A 19694-nucleotide genomic window follows, 5' to 3' on the forward strand; every position below is an offset into this window, starting at 1 on the left:
AGCACTGGGAGGATTAAAACCATCCACATGATTTTATGCCTGTTTTCTATTGAAAAGGTAACTGGGTACTTCAGATGAACTAATTACTGATTCAGTGCTAATCTCCACTTCCTTAATTATTGCCAAGTTTCAGGAAATAGTAAAAAATAAGATTATTTCTTAATAGTATGTATTACTTTAATATAATGCTTGTATATTGCCAAAGCACTGCTGGCAAAGTATTGCAATTTTATAACTAGAGCATCGTGACCTTGTTTAGGTACTTAAAGGCTACAACAGGAGCTATTTGGTGGTTTACTATTTTAGTGTTTGCTAAGAACAGTGTTATCCCATTTTCTAATGGCCATTTTTGCAGTAGTTAAAAACCTGCTCATTTTCTAAATGCCTAAAAGATCAAAATGTCCTTCATTAAGGACAGGTTTAAAACATGGATGTAGAAAAAAACCCACTTGAAGTCAGCATACCAAAACTTTTGTTTTTTGTATGGATCCTGTGGAGAAAAAGGTCTCGGCTTCTCTTACACCTACAGTGACCCCAGTATTTCTTGCCATGTTTAAGTGATTGGATCTCTTTGTCCTTCCCCAGCAGCTGTCCAGCACAGCAGGTCCTGCTGACTGAGCCATGTCTTGGTGAGGACAGTAGGTCTAAAGCAGAACTCTTTCAGTGGGGAGCAGGCAGAGTGCTGGGGTGGCATGAGGCACATGGGGTTGTTCTCTGTCCATAAGGGTTGAAGGGCCCCTATACCATGGAGCACAAGGAAAAGTTGATCTGTCCTAAGGGGCCATGGTTGGGAGCCACTGCAGAGCCTTCCCAGGGTGTTCCTCCTTCCCTGAGCAGCTGGAGCAGGCAGGCAGGCGAAGGGAGAAATGCTTATGAGAAATGTTAATTTCATTTCTTAGTGGGTATCTTATTCCAGCTCCCTGCTATGGTGATAAGAATTCCAGAAAAGGCTATAGGATGGAATACAGCCTCTTCATGGGCCCTTCTTTGGTGGAATGGAATTTGAACCATTCACATATATTAACAGGGAACAATAAAAAAACCTGAAATTGCAACCCGAGGCCAGGGGAAGAGATGGGATCTGTGCAGGGCTTTTTGAGACAGCCAATCATTTTCTCAGACTGCAGAGTGGCAGCAGGGGGGTGTCATAAGATGTGTAGGATTGCACACTGACATTTGTCAGCTCTTAGTCTGTCATACTACGAGCAAATTTGGTTTGCAAATGTTTCCCCTCAAGCACTGCAAGATGTATTTGTCACACAAGTTGTGTAACATTAGTTCCCTCTTTGAAAATTCAATCTTTTTATTCTTGCTGATATTTTTTTTCTGTAGGTGACTGATGAAGAAAGTCACCCTTTCCAGTTAACAGTTGAAAAATTAAAAGCCGCATTACGGAAACTAAAAAGCAAGTATCAATAGCACTGATCTCAGATTTTCATGCTTTCCTTATTATTTTGCAAGCAGCATATGTTCTCAGCATTGAAGTAACTTGTACAGTTTCATCTCTGCAGATTTTTAGTCTTGTGAGCCAGGTGGGTCCAACTATGGCAAGAGCTGATTTTATAATTTGGGCACTGAAACAAAATGCAGAGTAAGTCTCTGACTGTATTTTATGAAGAACAATTCTTAAGATCAGTTTTCTTTGTAATGGAATTCAGGATGTAAACAAGATCCTGTTCTGACCCTGAGAAGAGAGAGTATGCTACTGTAACAACCTACTCAGATAATTAAAGAAGCATGTGTAATGTGATTTTGCAGAGGTTTCTTCTCAATTACAGCTAAGAAGGAAATGTCGACAAATAAAAAAATTTGAAATGTAATTTTTCCAGAGTTTAGGAAACTTAATTTGTTCAAAACACTTAGTATGATCAGTGATTCTATTCTGATTGGGACTGCATAACCAGAGACCATACTGCTTGTCACATCAAATATTTTCCACGTTCTTCTCTGTACTTTAAACTACTTTTCTTCCCTGTAGAAGTGTTTAGTTTTGTGAATGTTCACAAATTAGTGCTCATTAGTGTTTCAGGCTAAAATGTTTTCTGATTTTCTTGTCTTGATATTCATGATCTGCATACTTGATGGAAAATTATAAATGTGCTCATAGCTGTTTGTGAAAGATCCAATAGTAGCAGCACAGGCAGAACAGTAAAACATTTTACCAAAGATGTGGTGATGATGGATGGTAATGATGTTTCAAAACACAAAGCAAGATAGACTTCTTGTGTCCTCTTCCAAGACAGAAAAAGAAGGTTTACCAACAGGTAAGAGCATGCTGTTACAAGGAAGGTCACTTACAAAGCTCAGTTACAAGGTGACAAATAAAAAACTGGGCATTTTGGATACAGACAAATGTGTGCATAATGTTCTTTTTCTTAGCTATACTCAAGTTGTTCTAATTACCTAATTGCTTGATCAGTGTGGTTCCTGGGTTTAAACACTGTCTGTGCCTTTGTCAGACCGTGGGAGCCTGAGCATTCAGACCCTTCTCATTTGATCCTAGCAGAGGGAAGCAGCTTGGATCCCTGCTGTCCCTTTGGCTGTCAGGATGGATTACAAATTAACTCTTTAGTGATCTCCATGTGTTTTTCAGCTTTCTAGAGCTGAAAATGTTCTCATTAATAATATTACAGACTGAGTCTTTGGGTACATGTAATACCATTAATAGGTGGAGGAACTAGGCTAGAAAAGCATTTGAGAAACTGCCATCCCATAGCAGCTGATTCTGTGAAAAATAAATAATGCCTCACTCCATAATCCCCATTCTCTGCTCAGGATACGTCAGAGGTCACATACTCTAAACATGCTCTTGTGCGAGGTGTGCTGTGGAACAGCTGTTTGTGGTGTCAAAGTTTTTTAATGTTAACTTTTTTCACGTGTTTTCTTCCTGTAGCCAGAATCAAAGGCAATACACTGAATGTTCACTGCTTGAGAAGATCTTGCTTATAATATTAACGCTCAAAGACATTGCACATGGCAGGGAAAGTAAATATCAGGGCCTCCTCATAAGTGGACTTTTATTTCCTGGAGTTCCTTGGGAGTTGTCTTTGCAAATAATGTTATTTGTGGGAATCTTGGGTGGAGTGAGAATTTGCAGTGGGCGAGGTTTTCTAAACATTGAAAATGTGGAAACAAAACATGATTATTTAATTTCAAGTTTATCCCAAGCATGAAGTAATACAGCCACTCCTCATGTTGCTATGTTTAAAGTCTTCAAAGCTTGTACTATAGTTGTCCATATTACAATGTATTATGGACTGTATATTTTAATCAGAATACTGAAAATACCAAATCAGGTGATATTCAAATTTTGCTGAACTTCTGTAACTGGCAAAATGTTTTTCTATATTCATGAGCTGTGTCTAAACATACACGTTTCTCAAACACTGATACACCTTTCTGCATATGCATGCTGAGTGTTGAGGAAGCATTTATTTTTGGCTTCTGGGCTCCCTTTCAGATTATTTCTGTGTGCCTGTGTTCATTGGATAGCATTTTCTATTTATTTATTTTCTAAATAGTATTAACTATTTAAAAACCCTTTGAGGTCTGTAATGTATACTCAATTGACAGCATTGCATGGGGACTTATTTTGCCTTTTTTTTTTACATGTTTCCTTTTTTCTATTTGCAGTATTAATTCCCTGCTTGCTCCACTATTTAGGTTTGGTGAGAGAAAACTAGAACTGCAAAATTAACAGAATCCTGCTATAGGGGATCAGTAGGATTGTCTTGCTGTGGATCCCTGTGCTTTCAATAAATACTTTTATCCAGTATTTAGACACATCAGTAAGTTTCCCTCCCCCACCAAGTTATCTTTATTGCATGCTTAACACCCTCTCCCTGTATTTCAGATGACTCTTTGTATTTCCAGTCTCTCAATCACTGGTGAGGCCCTTTGCTAAACTTGTTCACTATGCCTTGTTCACCATACCTTGCACTGGCCAGCTCAGAGCCTGTGCCCCAGCACTGCATATGTGTAACACCAGTGCTGTGCAGAGACACCTGTTCAACAAATTCATCTAACCTTGACAGACTGAACAGTGAAAACAAAGCACCAACAGCAAAAAACCCCTGTTGAGTAAGCTTTGTGAAAAACAGAGGTTGGTAATATTACACTACAGAAGACCTTCACAAAACTCAACTGTACTTGGCAGATGAAATGTCTTGTTAAAAAAAAGGAAAAAAAAAAGTGATGGGGTCTAGTGCTCTTTACTCCTTAGTGATGATCCCCCATTAAACACCAGCCTGTTAAGATGAATTTGAGTGTTAGAAATAATTAGAGAAGAAACGGAGACTTCAGAAAGCATTCTTTCTAAAAACCCCTTGCTGTTCCTACATGTGTGCTTGTACATGTTAAATGTTATGTGCTGTTTACACCCCACTGCATTGAAAAGGATAGAGCAGAACTGGGGACGTCAGAAATAAAGAGCTACATGCCACTCCATTTTGCAATATATGTCCCTGGCACTGTCCCAGTATTTGTTCCTTTGTATAGCCTTATATGGATATGTTAACTTTCAACATATCATGTCCACGTATCAAGGGAGCAATTAAGCCATAGTCAGGCTCTGCAAACTCTGCAGGCATGGAGTGATTGCTTTTGGTTTTGTTTTGGCCAACAATAAATGCCAAAGCTACTTCCATTTCCTCCACAGTCTGCAGCTTCTCATAAAGAACAGACAATTCTTTTACCTTGTCTAGCAGTGGTCTGTTACGACTCAGTTTAGAAAAAAGATCCCTGAGAATGCCCCAAGAAACTCCTTAAGGAGAGGTAACTGGAAAATTCTGTAGGTGGATTTCCAGAATTTGGGAAATGGATATTGAGAAGGGCCAACAGATTAAAAAGAGATTATTCTTTGCTTTAATTCTTAATGATCTACTGAAATCTAGGCTTGGGAGAGAAGAGGTTTCCAAATTCTGCTTCCATAATTCAGATTCACTACCACAAGCAGCCTTACGGTGTAATTTCATACAAAAGTAAACTAATTGGAAAGAAAGGGAACATTGACTGTGTAGGATTCTACATACACTGAAAAGGATTATCAAGGGTTTGACGATCTGGAGACAAAAATAAACATTCCTACTGAAGTTCCCCTAGGGGAAGATGTGTGTTAAGGAATATCATGTGTGTGTTTTGAACCTGGAACAGTTGACAGAGCCAGTTTACAAAAGGGAACTTTATAGTGACAAAGGCAGAGAAGTTGATGGTCTTCAGCAAAGAAGTGTCCATGGATGCTGATGGAATGTAGGAAGACAGGTGGGGCTACTGAAAGCAACTTTGCCTCGAAACAGCTTCACGAGAAAAGAGAACACTGCTGCTCTGTTCTCCTAAATGAAGGAGTTCAAAAGATGTTGCAGGAGCCCAAATTGCCGTATGTAAGCAGGGGCCTGGTTTAGCTATACTAAATGCCCTGCACAGGATAATCTCAATATTTTCAGATTAAAAGGAACCTTTCTATCAAAAGTAGATTCCAGTAATACTTCTGTTTGATTAAATAGACATTGAAGCACTTAAGCATTTCATAAAGATGCATGAACCACCTGGAGATATTGTCCATGAAGTTGTTCTTGTGATTGAAGCTACTAAACTAGAAAAGAAAAATAATCTCACTGAAGCTGTAAACCAAATTCAAGAAAAAGAAATCACCAACTAGAACAGCTGAGTAAAATAAATAATGTAGTCTTCCCAAAGGTAAGTGTGACTGCGTGGGTGAAAGAGAAACAATTGCCAAATACAAAATTCTGTTGTCAGTGATCACAAGATTCTGTAGTGGGAAGCACACAAAAAGAACTATTAACAACTATTAACTATTGTAAAAGTATTTCTGCTTGGGCATATAATGCTCATCTTCCATGATTTTGGAGGGATGTAGTCTCCTAACAGATGTACCAATTCCATCTGTGTGAAAACAGAATAAAATTATAATTTGATTTTCTAATTCAGTGACTGTAAAAACCAGTTGAAACTTCAATACAGCACCTATTAATATTTTTGTTCTCAGTTCTGTAAGACTATTTAGGGCCTTTATTAATCATAATACACAATACAGCACCAACCACAATAAATGTACTCTTTGCTTCCTGTATGATATTAAGGTTGAAGGCTGCATTACGTGAAAGAAAAGCTCTTGGATTGGCTTGGATACCAAGCTGTAGGGGTGTACTCCAGCCTCTGCCAGGATGACTGAGATGACTGTCATATAGCACAGCACAGCAAGAGAGGAACCCCAGCCTCATTTTAGGAGCCCAAAGAGCCACACACTTATTTATCCCATTGTGTTTGCATCACTTTTTCCCAGAAAGTATTCTACTCCCAATGAAGCCATTGCCCAAATGGAAACCCTTCTCCAGTACATATTGCTTTGATGGCAAAGTTCATGTGAAAGTTAAGGGCTACTCCTACCCCAGAAATCCTGCAATGTGTGCCTTGGAGCACAGGCCACATGTCTGTGTGGTACCCACTATTTTATATATACTCTGTGGCTTTTAGCTCTTGGTTACAAGTTCCATCTTCAGAACTAAAATGCCTTGATGAAAATTAGTGTTGGCTGGTCATAAAATTCTGGACCTCAACACAAGGCCATAAATTCAGCAGCAGTGTGTCCACTCGCAGTCCAGTGATGCAAATATGAAACCTAACTACATTTTGGCATGGGGGATTACCAAGGTAGAAGACAGAAATGGGTGAGCTCAATTTCCTCAGCTGCAGGGCATCAAAGCCTGTCCCCACAGGATCCACTGATATCCCTTCTACTGTTGAGTCAATTTTGCATGTCTTCCATTTTCCTTATATGAGAGAGATGAGGAATTTTCAGAGACATATCACTCCTGGAGGTCCCACTCTTCAGCTATGTCTATCCATAAGAAGCTGCCTGGAGAGTCAGTAATTTTCCCTGTGTTACTGGGTGACGTTCTGAACACAAGAAAAACAGGACAGTGGAACCATTCAAATCCCTATAAATGCAGCTGAACACTTTAGTCACTGCCTGCAGATTCATTCTCTTTTGAGACCTTACAATCAGAACTCCTGCTCATTTGAATTATTTTTAAACATTTCCCAGTATAATAAAAACTAAAAAAAAAACAACTTAGTGTTTATTAAAGGATAGCTCTCTGAAAAAGTATTTTTGTCTGTTTACACTTTAGACTGTAGTTGGAGGTATAATACTCCAATCATCAGCGGCACTGAATTTTAGAAAAGTGTATTCTGATGAAAAAGAACTGTCTCTTTTATATTACAATTTATTGACAAATAAGGCAAATGGCAAGAAGTACTTTTCATTTGGTGTACCTTGTAGGAACTCAAAAAAACAAAACAGTGTTAGCACTGTTTTCCTCCTTATTCCTATGAGGATTTGACAAGGAAAGCAGCTAAACTTCATCGGACTCAATGACCATCACTGTCTTTTCCAACCCTGGTAATTCAGAAGAGGACAGGTCCATGGATTATGCTGAGGCAGCACAGTTTACAGTGATCCCAAATAAAAACCTTGTGGACTGTAGATAAAGGAAGGAAAACATTTGAGTCAAGAGAGTTACTCTGGTTACTGTAAATATAAGGCTTCTTATTTTTATTTTCCTGTAACTGTTAATAAAAAAATAAGAAAAAAACCTCAGAGGAAATGAAAGAAGAGAACAGAGAGAAGTGAGGTCACCTTGGGATTAATCCCTGCAACACACTGAACATATCTCATCTTCGTAACCAACTGAGGATTAAGATTTAACTCTATATTAGCAATCTGCTGCTAATTTCTGAGCATTTTGAAATATTGACAGTATCCCTTAACTTTAGCATCTCCTCCCTTAAGGCTCATTGTTCTTCCTTGTATTTGAAGAGGGCAGAACAGAGGCTGCAGGCTGAAATAAATCTATCTGGTTCCTGCTCTCACAGGTCTCACTGTATTAAAAGTTGTCAATACCTGAGACTTTCAAATATGTTAAATCTTAGAACATAAGCCTAATGCAACATTTTAATGCTTTCATACAATATCTTAAAGGTGATTTGGACATTCTGGATGCTGGTCACATATGTTCATACAAAGAAAAAGAAATGGAAAAGATCAGTACTTTTAAATTTAAGGCCACTTACAGCTCTTATCCTTCACAGGCAGCAGGAACCATTAAGCCCTTGGAATTCAGGCCATATCTCATCCTGTTTGGAGCTGACTGGCTTGTAAAAAATTTGGGGCAGAAAACTTCTTTGATATTTTAGTATGTGGCATTTCTCCCATTCTGAAATTTAAACATTTTCCTTGTTATGTTGAGACTGTCAATACATAAAATTAGGTTTTATTTCCTTTACCAATTTTTTTTCATTTGAATTGCCTCACCATTTTTTTTCTTGCCATCATTAATTGTGAAGACTGAAAAAACAATGTAAAATCAATTTTATGAGCCCAACCTAACAGGCAAACAAATATTAACAATCTGAAACTCAAATCATATGTCAATGTTGGCTTGCTCAGGAAATGCAGATACCCTTCTGCTATGCGGATGCCAGGATGGCAAATAACATTACCTTTTGAATTTGCATGCTGTTTTCCAAGAAATTTATACCCTTGAATAAGTAAGTTTAGCAGAAAGCTACATACATAGATAGGTCCACATTTCAGATTCAGATGAACAAAATTCCCTTAAAAGGTGACTGCTAGAGTCCCTCTTTGCAGATGACATTTTAGTCTGGAGAAATCCAGGTACATCACTACTCTCCACAAAACTGTTAACTACATCACTGACCATTTTAGTATTTAGGTGAAGCTAATCTTAAATTATTTAACCAGGGAATAAAACCAAGAGTTACAGTTAACTAAAATAAACAGTTATATAAAATGCTGGATGATTATGCCTTTTAAACTCCTCTTTTGGAAAATAAAGAGTAAGAATGAACACTACAGGCAACTTTCAGAAGTCAAAGACAGCATGAAACTTGCAGTTTTGTCCCAAGATGAGCAATTGTATCCGAAGAACAGAGCAGTGAAATGATGCATCAACTGGAATGAAAACTTCCACTTCAAAGATCTGATATTTCTAAAATAAATAAATACCATAATCTGTAAAGTAAACCGGCACATTTCATAATTTTTAAAACTTCTTGTATCGGGTTTACAAACTGGAGGATACATCCAAAATAACTAGTCCAAAGTATTTCTTTAAAAAAAAATTATAAATTATTTGCTACAGTTTCTTTAATGGAGATTGCAGGAGTAGGTCCCACATGAGTCCATATATAGCCCTTCTCTGGCCTTGTAGGAACAGTAGGAAAGGGAGATGATCGAGATTTGAAATATTCTGAAGGTGCATGACAAACAAATTCTAAATATTCCATTTTCCTTGGGAGATCTTCTTCTGGTCCTAGGGAAGAAAAAAAATAAATCTTCAAAGACAAAACTTTAAAAGGCATTAAATTAAGTATGCTGAATAAAAATGTGCCACAACAGCCAACATTCCCTTACAGAATTTGTCTTTGCAATCCATGACTTTCTTAGGAGGGCAGCCTCCTGTATTAGGGAAGAAACCTCTACCTTTAATTTTGCTGGGCTGATCTACCCCTCCATCTCATTTGAGGCATTCTGGTATTTGAGTAAAGTACTGTAGTTAATATATTTAAAATACATTCTATTTATGTCCTGCATGTTAGAAGGACTTTTATGAATTAATAATTTTACCATCAGTAGCAGAACAGTCTCTATGCCAGTGCTTGCATGCTGTGTATTTTGAATACCCAGGATAAAGATCAAGTAATGCAGGTCACTTTAAAAGAAACAACTTGGACTGGCATATCAGAATCATACTATGGTTTAAACCTATCTATAGAGCAATAATTTGATCTTTAAAGCTGCACAACTCTAATTGCCCCCACAAACACTCAGATAATCACAGTATGAGATAATCACACACTGCAATACTAGAAATCATATAATACACACAAGATAAATAAACAGTGTTATTACAGTAAATGAGATGTTTACAAGATTAGAGTTTAAAATGTGGAACTTGCATAAAATACCTCATGAAGCTAAACTGTTATTTTAAAAAATACAACTCTGCATTAGTGTAGGCACGTATGAAGTGAAGGCTTAGAGATTACCTATGATGTAGGATGCTGGGTCAAAACAGTCTTTGGGGCTGGCTTGTGTAGGAATGAGCCAGGTTAGTGCAGCACTCTTTTCACAGTATTGGTCCTGAATAAACCCACGGATCTGAGCATAGTATGTTCTTCCATCCTGCTCATCAACCACAGAAACAACATCTCCAATTTGGTAGTAGACACCCTAGAAGACATGCAAATGACACTGAAATCAAACAACCTGATTTTGTCAGCTTCACTTCACATTCTGCTTCATCTCTTAAGTATCAGTACCCTAAATTATCCTAAATTATGCCAGTCTTAAAAGGCAGCTTCAATTCAGCCACATGCAAAAGAATGGTGGCATAAGAAAGAAAGGTGTTTGTTTTTAAAACAGATAAAAAGAACACAAAAAACCCAAAACAATCCTATTCACAACAACACTGCAAAGTATCAAAACAGCAACATTTTGCATAAGGAGGTTAGGCAGATGTTTTGACATAATTCTTTGGAATTTCTGATAAAAACAAACACACAAGACAGTAATTATTTTCTGAACCGGTCAACAGCAAACAAGAGATTCATCTGGAATGCCAGGCATGAAGCATCAGGTCCCTGGAGAGTTTATGGAACCTCAGGTCACCACTGGCTGTGCAGTCTGCCCCTGCCTCTTCTGACTATTTTTTTTTTTTTTTTTTTTTTTTTTTTTTTTTTTTTTCAGGGAAAGGGGGAAAAAACATTCTGTTTGCTTGTACTACTGGGAAGCAAAAGCAAATTTCAGAACTTTAGAACACCAACACCTTGGCATGCTGGTAAAGCTGCTATCAAGCACGAATGTGAGATGGCTCCCTTGTGTTTCACTGCAAGTGTAAACAGATCTTGGTCCCTGTGTGTTTGAGACAGCTTGCATCAGCTCTCAAATGGGAGCCAGCTGAGATGTTGGGGAACTGCAACCAATTCCCTCTATGAGAAATATGTTCTGCATCTAAGGTAGGAAACCTCACACAAATCTAAATGATCATCTCCAGTCACCTGACCTCTGCACAGTGCAAGTTAAGTTTAAAAATGCTGACAGAAATAAGTGAGGGAAAAAAAAAACAAAAAACAAAACAAAAAAAAAACCAAGGAGAAGAGATGCATTTTTTCTTGGAAGAGAAAAACGTGGGACAATGATAACTATTTAAACCACTGAGGTAAACTACCTTGCAAAAGTTAACAGCAATAACTATGGCAAACCAATATCCTCCATTAGAGTTAGGCAAGGAAGAACAGTTTCTGTGACTATATTCCTAGTGATTTCACTCACCATTATAATTCTTGAAATTGGAAATAGAAACAGGATAATCATTTTTGCAAACAGATTTGCATAAATCATACCTTATAAAATATTGATTCTGCTGTAATTATAGTGGATACAGACTCAGGAGCCTTGATGGGCTAAGAAAAGAACACAGAAACAGAAAATAAAGAGCATTAAAACAAATCAATCGTAAAGTTCCAGCAATTGTGTTTCCTTTAAGACAACATACAGACACATTATCTTTCTTCTAAGAAAACTAGCAAACGTTATTACTTTAAAGCTTAAATCAAGAGCTGAGTTTTCATCTCCAGGATTCCATGTGAAGAAGCGAGTGCTGAACTGCCATGACCGGGTTCTCTTTCCACTCCTCCCGCGGGCTCCGTGCCCGCCCCATCCCGGGCACAGCTCCCGCCCCAGCTCCCCGCTCGCCCGCGGCCCCGGCGCTCCGCCACGCACCGCCTTACGTTTTTTAGCTTGAAGATGTGCCTCCTGCCCTTGCCCTTCGTGGAAACCTTCTTCTCCGCGGCGGGCGCAGACTTGTACTTGGTGTTCCTGAGCCGCGCGGAGCGGCGGTGGATCTCCTGCTTGCTCTGTGGGGAACAGCGGGACGGATGCGAGGGGGACGGCCCGAACACCCCGGGCCCAGCCCCGCCCAGCCCCGCCCGGCCCCGGCGGCTCCATCGCCCTCACCCTCGGGCTCCTCACCTGCTTCCCGCCGCCGCCTCCGCCGCCGCCGCCGCCGTTGCTGTGCTGGGCGGCGGCCGAGGTGGTGGCGAAGGCGGCGGGGGGCGGCGGCGCCGAGCGGGCCGTGCAGTTGTTGCACAGGATCTCGCCTTGCCCGCCCTTCTTCCACATGGAAGAGGACGTGCTGCGGCACACGCTGCAGGTGGGCTTCAGCCCCAGCGGCATCCTGACCGGCGCGGGGCCCGCGGGCCCGACAGCGAGCGGCGGGAGAGCGGAGCCCGCAGCGGCCCCGGCGCCGGCCCCTTCCCGGCGGCGGCGGATGTGGAGCGGCGGGGCCGGGCCTGCCCTCTGCTGGCGGCGACCCGGCTTTGGGACAGACGGGCCCCGGCTCCCTCAGGGGCTGCTCTCCCCTCGGCCGGAGCCGTGGCACCGAGAGCGCTGTCGCGGTGTCCCGGCGAGGGGAGGCCCGATGGGTGCAGCTGCGGCTGGCCTGCCTGGAGAAGGGCGTGTGGAGACCTCGCAGCGCCTTCCAGAGCCTGAAGGAGGTTTACAGGGAAGCCAGAGAGGGACTCTGTCAGGGACAGGACAGGGCGGAATGGGTGCAAATGAAAGATTTATCATTTAGATATTAGGAAGAAATTCTCTACTGTGAATGTGGTGAGATACCGAAATAGGTTGCCCTGTGGAGAGGCCGTGGATGCCCCAACCCTGGCAATGTAAGGCTGGGTAAGGCCTTGAGCAAGCTGGTGTAGTGGGAGGTGTCCCTGCTCATGGCAGGGGGTTGGGACTAGATGGTACTTAAGGTACTTCCAACTCTTAATATCCTGTGACAGGAGATGGCCTGCAATGATTGTCCTGACTCAGGAGAAAGTGTTGGTGGATCTTACCCTCAACATATGCCAATTTTTGCCTTCATTTAGCTTAAATATTTAAAATAAATCCTCTGCTTTCAAGGTGGTGAGGCACTGGAACAGGCTGCTCAGAGAAGTCTTGGATGTCCCATCCCTGTAAGTGTTCAAGGTCAGGTTGGGTGGGGCTCTGAACAACCTGATCTAATGGAAGGTGACTGTGGTTAGATTAGAGCTAGATGAACTTCAAGGTTCCCTTCAAACACAAACGACTGTATGATTCTATGTCCCTCTTGCATGGAACCTCAGTCATATATCAAGTAGTTTAAAAGGCCAGGGAACGAGCACTTTGAAGCTTTGAGAGCCAAATGTAGGAACCGTGATCTAACAGTGGTTCCTCACCTCTGCCACTCACATGGCCCCAGGCCATCCCGTGTAGATGTTTTTGTAATCAGATGTTATGAAAGAAATTCCCAGTCATATATGAGGATCTTAGTTCCCATATTCATTTTCCATCCTTAGGGTTTATTTAAAGCTTCTTTGGTGCAAATGAAATTGACTTTTGCCCTCAGTGGACACAAATAGTTATAATTTTCAGGGATCTATTAATAGATGCTCCCCTCATGCAGTGTGCAGTGGATGCAGGGTGTGCCTGGGTTGGTACTGGCTCATGGACAGCTGTTTAACCTCTTGCATGCCTCTTTCACACCAACTTTGACTTTCTTGTCTCAGGTGTCAAATTTATTCAATTTTGATTTAAATCCTCTTTTCAAGCTATTTATACTTATCAGGTACATTTTTCTTGTTTTCTGTTTCTTTAATAATCTCTCTGTAGTTGTATTTTGCAGATCAGCAATCTCTCAGAGCGATTAAGCACTTCCCTCCACTTACTTTTGCAACTTCTGTCTGCTTTTGTTCCCAACCATTCACCTCAGCAGTCCTCCACTGCTGGGCCCCTCTCACTGCCATCACGTTGGCATAGCTTCACTGGTCTGCATGGAAACAGTCTAGAGATGAGTGACAATGCCCATTTTTGTCCAGGTAAGTATTGAATACTTTGTGAAGGTTTTTATTTTGTGAATATTTATAAGACCTATTTTTAATAGATAGTAAATAAAAAATTGCAAGTTTTTTTTCAGCTCCAGTTCTACCTCTTCCTGACTCCTGGCTTCTTTCAGAAAGACCCCTTGGTCTTTGTGAAACCATCTGCAGGGTCTTTTCTGTCACAAATGTAGAATGTGTATGGTTTACATATATGTGTATGCTCTTAATTAAATATGCTACTGTATATTGTTCATAACTTATCCACTGTGATTATTCTTTCTGCTTTTAAATAACAACTTGAATAAAAAACCCTCAATAAAGCTCAAGCTTTAAGAAACCTAATTTGAGGTGATAGTTTAAGATAATTCAGAAATGGTTTTGACAGTCATTTTTATCTTGTCAAAAAGTTTTAGATCAGTATTGCTTGACAAGTGTGGTTCTGTCATTTCAATGGAACCACAGTAAAACAACACCTTGAGATTACAGTGTTCCTGGTATGCTTATTCTGTTGGCCTTGTGTAAGACCAGAGAGAGGAAGGGATTGCTGTCAGTACTGTCTGATCATCCCTAACTCACCTGGAAGGCGACACAAAGAACAGTCGTTATGATGTTTTGTCAGAAATTACTCCCAGCCTGTCTTTTATCTTAAGCAATAGCTGAAATGGTCTGAGAGTTGCTGAATACCTGGTAGTTATGGGTAGAAGGAGGGGTGGGGCTCAGAACTTTAAGTAAAGTACCCTCTCTCCAGAGGATCCCAAGTCTTACAATATTGATCCCAAATTTTGAGCATCCTCTTGTTTCCTGATGCTCCTTAACAGAACTAGCCTCTCTTTGGAGCTAGAGTGGGTTGGCTCAGTCTGAGGCCTGACTGGAAGTGCCTGATGCAGCTGAGGCATTTTGTGCTGTTAATCTCAGCTAAAGTTGCAGAGTAACTGTTTTCTCCCAATTAATGTGTATTTTCAGTTTATTTTATTTTTACCACAATAAGAGAAAGGGTTGCCCCTTGGAATCATCAGAGCCCATCCCTGCTCTGTGAAACTTCCAATGTAGACTCCACAAAGAAGTGGAGGAAATAAAATGTTGGCTCCACTGTGGAATGGGACTGTGTAAGAGACACACTGGCTGTCAGTACAGAACTGTTTCTTCTTAGGAGCTCTCAGTGAGAGTGGTTTTTATTGGAAGTGATGCACATCTACAAACACTGCTCATTTCCTGCTTCAGTAGTTAAATTGTCCTGCAGTGGATTTAATTGCCTTGCTTCCTCCTAGCTTCTTACTGCTATCCTACAGTCAGCTGGCTCACTGTAGAATCCTTTATTCTTACTATGTGTGTGTCACCGTTCCACATCAGCTGACACATGGGTGCTTCTCCAGAAACATTTGTGTTGAAATGCATGAAATTGGGTGTAAATCTGATGGACTAGTGCTCTCTGAATTTCCACATGGTTCTGTTCTAAGGTTCTGTAGTTAAGAGCTCTCTTGTGAGAAAAGCAGCCTGTATTCCCTTAATTCCCAGAGCCACAACTGATGCTATTCTTGAGATGTGTTGCACAGTTATTACTTGCATAAGTAACATGCATCTGTCCTTGCAGCTTTTGGATCTTAATTACTCATTCAAGTTTGTAGTAGAGCCAAGAATTCACCCCAAATTTTATGAGGTCTTTGGTTTTTGGCCCTCATGAGGGACATGGGTAGGTAGAGCAATGGCAGAGATGACTTAAAATGACCACGAATACTTGGTTCTTTCAAGGCATGTAAAGCTGTCTCTCAAGCCAGACAATTGCTTGTAAAGAAACTGGCTATCATTATGGCCATGTTTTGGCTTCCATTCTCACCAGCCTCCCTGAGTATTACAGTGGGATGGATGCCTTCTGTGAGTGTGCTGAGGCACTGTACAAGTTGCCCAGAGAAACTGGGAATGCTCCATCACTGGAAGTGTTCAAGGCCAGGTTGGATGGAGGTCTGAGCAGCTTGGTCTAGTGAAAAGTGTGCCTGTGCTTGGAAGGGGGATTGGAACAACATGGTCTTTAAGGTCTCTTTTAATCCAAACCAGTCTGTGATTCCAAGATCATGTCATGCTTGGTGGAGGAAGTTGATAACATTACTGTAACAATAAATAAAATAGTTTAGAGCTGTTAATGTAACAGCGGCACTCTGGAATTTCCTGGTAACAAGAGTGGATATTAAGTGGCACTTAAGTAACAGTAATTAGCAGAATCTTTCACAAAAATTAGTCACCCCTCTTAAGCACCACTATTTGTAGTGACAAGGCATTACTCTACAAAGAACAATTGCACAATACAGCTGTAGCAATTAAGACAATTCTATTTTAGATTTTTTTCAAAGCTTAGTGATGGTACTGTATATTTACAAATCAAAACATTCAGCTTACTACATGGTGTCCAACTAATCTGCCACAGTACTGAACACACCCTAAAAATGTCTGTCAGCAGTCTGTCTCAAGGATCTGCTGCAGTAAATCTAAGATGTAATAAGACAGAACGGAATTAGTTTAAGTAATAAATGTTTAATCAAAGAATTTTACATATTATTAACAGCATTCATTTGGCCAAACATCTACATGGTTGTAGTATCCTACTTGTATATAAAGTGGGAATGTATCAAGTATAGACTATGAAAGTGCAAATAACAATTCAAGGTTAGAGTAATTTTTTTACATTATAAAATTAACAGGTTTACAAAATAGTCTTGCCAAACTTTTATTTTTGAATTGTAAAGTCAATGACTATGGTGTTAAAATAAGTACCAAGAAAATACAAATTTAATAGTCTAATTTCATGCTCATAAGAGTAACACGGAAACAATGGATATACTGCACAACCTAACCAAATTACATAAAACCAGAACCCACAAACTTCACTATCTTCACAGAGAGCACTCTTACATATCTTACTGCAACTTTGCAAGACATCTCAATGCAATACACAATCTTTTTGTGAGAATCTTTCTATTCAGAAATTACCATTCGAGGAAGCTATGTGAGTTAAACAACTTTCAGACCAATTCATGATGACAGTTCATGAAGGACCATTTTAGTTGAAGGACTTTATACCTATAGGTATTTTTCAAAGGCTCAATATTATGTCAGGAGTAGAGTGACTAGAGGAAAAGCTGGAGAATTATTTAGACTATTCTAATTCATTCTCTCTAAAGATCCTTGAAAATGGACAAAGTTTTTTCGGGTAAGGGTAAAATATTTTTATTTCATTTTTTACTAATATGAACCTTGTTACTGCAAGGTTCCAAAGCTGGATTTGCATGAATTAGTTACCAAAACACTCACTTGAACTCACAGTAATCAATACATAAACTTTGCTATCATGACACTTGCCTATACACACTCAGTAGTAATAAACTTTTATATCATATCAACAAATCTCTGGTAACAGTTAAGCAAAACTTAAAATGGAGTGTATGCAATTTGCTCATGTTATGAAAAGTTTTGATTATATGTAATTAAAACAGCCATTTGAACAACTTATTCTAGTTGTAATTACATACTGTACCATTGTATCTCACTAACTGTAGATTGATGCTTTTAAGCAAATCTAAAACCAGTATTTTTGTTTTTCACGGTACAACAACTAGGAAAAGGATTTTTTGTGGTTTGTTTTTTTTCTTTTTTAAATTTTTTTTTCTTACACTAAACAGTAATCACACAGCAAATGAATATTGTGCAATTGAACAAATACCTAGTAGTGTTTTGTATATGCAAAAACACTGACTGAACGTTTAGTTATTTACTGTAAAGGCAAGGCCATGGGTGGTTTTATGGAGGTCTTTGCAATTAATAGCATAGTTACTCCAGAACAAACACTGAATTTGAATTACTTGTTTAACTGTGGCAACTATCCAGTTGGGCTAGGCAAAGGCACCGTAACATGTTGAGCAGGATGTGTTATCTGAACTTTTAATTGTGGGACTGGCTAATACATGAAAATTCTGTATTCCTATATTTTTATAAAATGTTATCATTAAAAGTAATTGCACTATTAGTGCATAAAACGCTTCGTAGAATTATGAAAACAAAGAACTATGATTGCACTTCCATTAAAGTGTCTCTTAAAATACAGCATAGCTGTTGCTAACTCACTGTATTTTAATATTTAAAATAACTGTTTAACAGCAGCATTAGGTTTTATTAACTTAAGATACAGGCTACATTTAATTAAATGCAGTCACCATGGCAACATATGCCAGTTAAATTTAGAGAAGCAATGCTACCCAGTGGTATCTTTCATTGCTAAGAACTGTGGGATTAGTTGGATAGAGTAACACTGCACTGTTTCAATAGGCTACTGCCAGTTAACTTTTCACAGTTTGGCACATTTGGACTGTAAATAGACATGAAAAAATCTTTGATTTTAGAGGGAAACAATATCCCCTAAAACTTGTTCCTGGAGCAGTATTACAGAGAAGCATTAAATACCTCCGTTCACACTGCTAACAAAAAGGAAAAATAAGTAAGGAAAAGTTATGGAAAACAAGACCAAAATGCAAATGAACTGCTAGATGTTATTTTGGTGAAATTATGAATTCTAAAAAATGGAATAAACTATTTCTTAGGAAAACCAACTAAAATAATCAGTGTAAGCCTTTAATCCATACTTTCAAGTTAAGGATCATCAATCTAAGGCTAAACAGATGCTGCATTGTATTAGGAATGTGGAATACAACCTACTTATTCCTTTCTCTTGAGAGCAAAAAGGCAAATACTACCTAATTAAATGCAAAGGATATTCCTTGAAAGGTTCACATTATTATGAAGAACTGCAATTCAAGAGAACTCCTAAATATCTGTTGTTATGTCAGTGGTTACAACAGAGCTGCAATTATGTGGATCAAAGCCTCCATAATGCTTACTCCACATACTGTACTGTACCATCTGTCACTGCCATTCTTTTACTCCAGATTTAGGATTTTTTTCATACCAGATGCACATGTTCAGTCCATTCACTTGAGGTTTGAGGAGTCTGACTTGAACTATCTCCTGAAGCATCTAGGGTGCTTGTTAGCTCCCTGTTATTATCACCAATTTGTGATAATGTTTCACTTGGAATAATGTTTTCTTCGGAAGTGCTTTCCTCTGTTTGGGTTCCTCTGCCTTCGTTTTTGAGTGCATCCTCAAACAGTGCATGCTCTTCCTGAGGCTCCAGCCCTGTGTCTGTACGATTTGGTTGCCCTGCTGACCCATCTTCAGTACTGGGTTGCTGTGACTCCTCATCTGTTTCTGTACTTGTTGAGGGGATCAGAGCAATACTCTGGGGGTTCATGTCATGAAACCAGGCCATAATATTTCCAAGCAGATTTTCATTGGTATTGGGATCTTGACTGCTGGAATCAGCATCGCTTGATGTTGAGTATAATCCACTTCTTGTCTCACTGCAGGGGTGGGAATGAAGACGATCGGCTGAGAAGGGATCACTGCCTGCACCCAGTCTCATCAGACTGTCACCAAGTTCTAGCAGCTCAGAGCTGCTCAAAGCCCCCCTTGGGTTGTCTATACTTATGGGAGCAGAGTCCAGTCTTGTAGGCAAAGAGGTACCTATTGCTCCTAAAGATGCCTCATTATTTAGAAAGTCTCTAGTTTCTTCATCTATGGCCAAGCCAGATTCTTGTAATGACAGCTGAATAGCTAGCAGGATATTTGGGTCATCTTCATCCAGAGAACTCAGAGCCTGTGGAAATACATAAGGTTGCTGTCAGAATAAAATTTGCATCTTGTTACAT

At 39.6% G+C, this 19694-nt stretch overlaps 2 protein-coding genes across 7 annotated transcripts in view; both read right to left on the reverse strand.

The window, feature by feature from the left end:
• Positions 1-7226: 7226 nt before the first annotated feature.
• Positions 7227-12383, reverse strand: GATAD1 (GATA zinc finger domain containing 1). 2 transcript variants are annotated; one of them, XM_056482903.1, is made up of 5 exons: positions 12070-12383; positions 11833-12014; positions 11446-11505; positions 10090-10273; positions 7227-9353 (listed from the first exon to the last, which is right to left on the reverse strand). In XM_056482903.1, the coding sequence occupies exons 1-5, from the start codon at positions 12275-12277 to the stop codon at positions 9163-9165; spliced, it is 825 nt and encodes a 274-aa protein (XP_056338878.1). In that variant the 5' UTR covers positions 12278-12383; the 3' UTR covers positions 7227-9162. The 2 variants fall into 2 exon arrangements, with proteins under 2 accessions (XP_056338878.1, XP_056338877.1); XM_056482902.1 differs by having other exon boundaries at positions 11833-11958; positions 12074-12382.
• A 4067-nt stretch (positions 12384-16450) lies between these two features.
• Positions 16451-19694, reverse strand: part of ANKIB1 (ankyrin repeat and IBR domain containing 1) — an 88698-nt gene continuing 85454 nt past the window's right edge. For all 5 annotated transcript variants that reach the window (XM_056482909.1, XM_056482907.1, XM_056482908.1 and 2 more), the window contains exon 20: positions 16451-19642. In XM_056482909.1, coding sequence (XP_056338884.1) covers positions 18890-19642 — 753 coding nt within the window. In that variant the 3' untranslated portion in view covers positions 16451-18889. The remainder of the gene's footprint in view (positions 19643-19694) is intronic.

This window comes from Oenanthe melanoleuca, chromosome 2, assembly GCF_029582105.1.
Source record: "Oenanthe melanoleuca isolate GR-GAL-2019-014 chromosome 2, OMel1.0, whole genome shotgun sequence".
NCBI lineage: Eukaryota > Metazoa > Chordata > Aves > Passeriformes > Muscicapidae > Oenanthe > Oenanthe melanoleuca.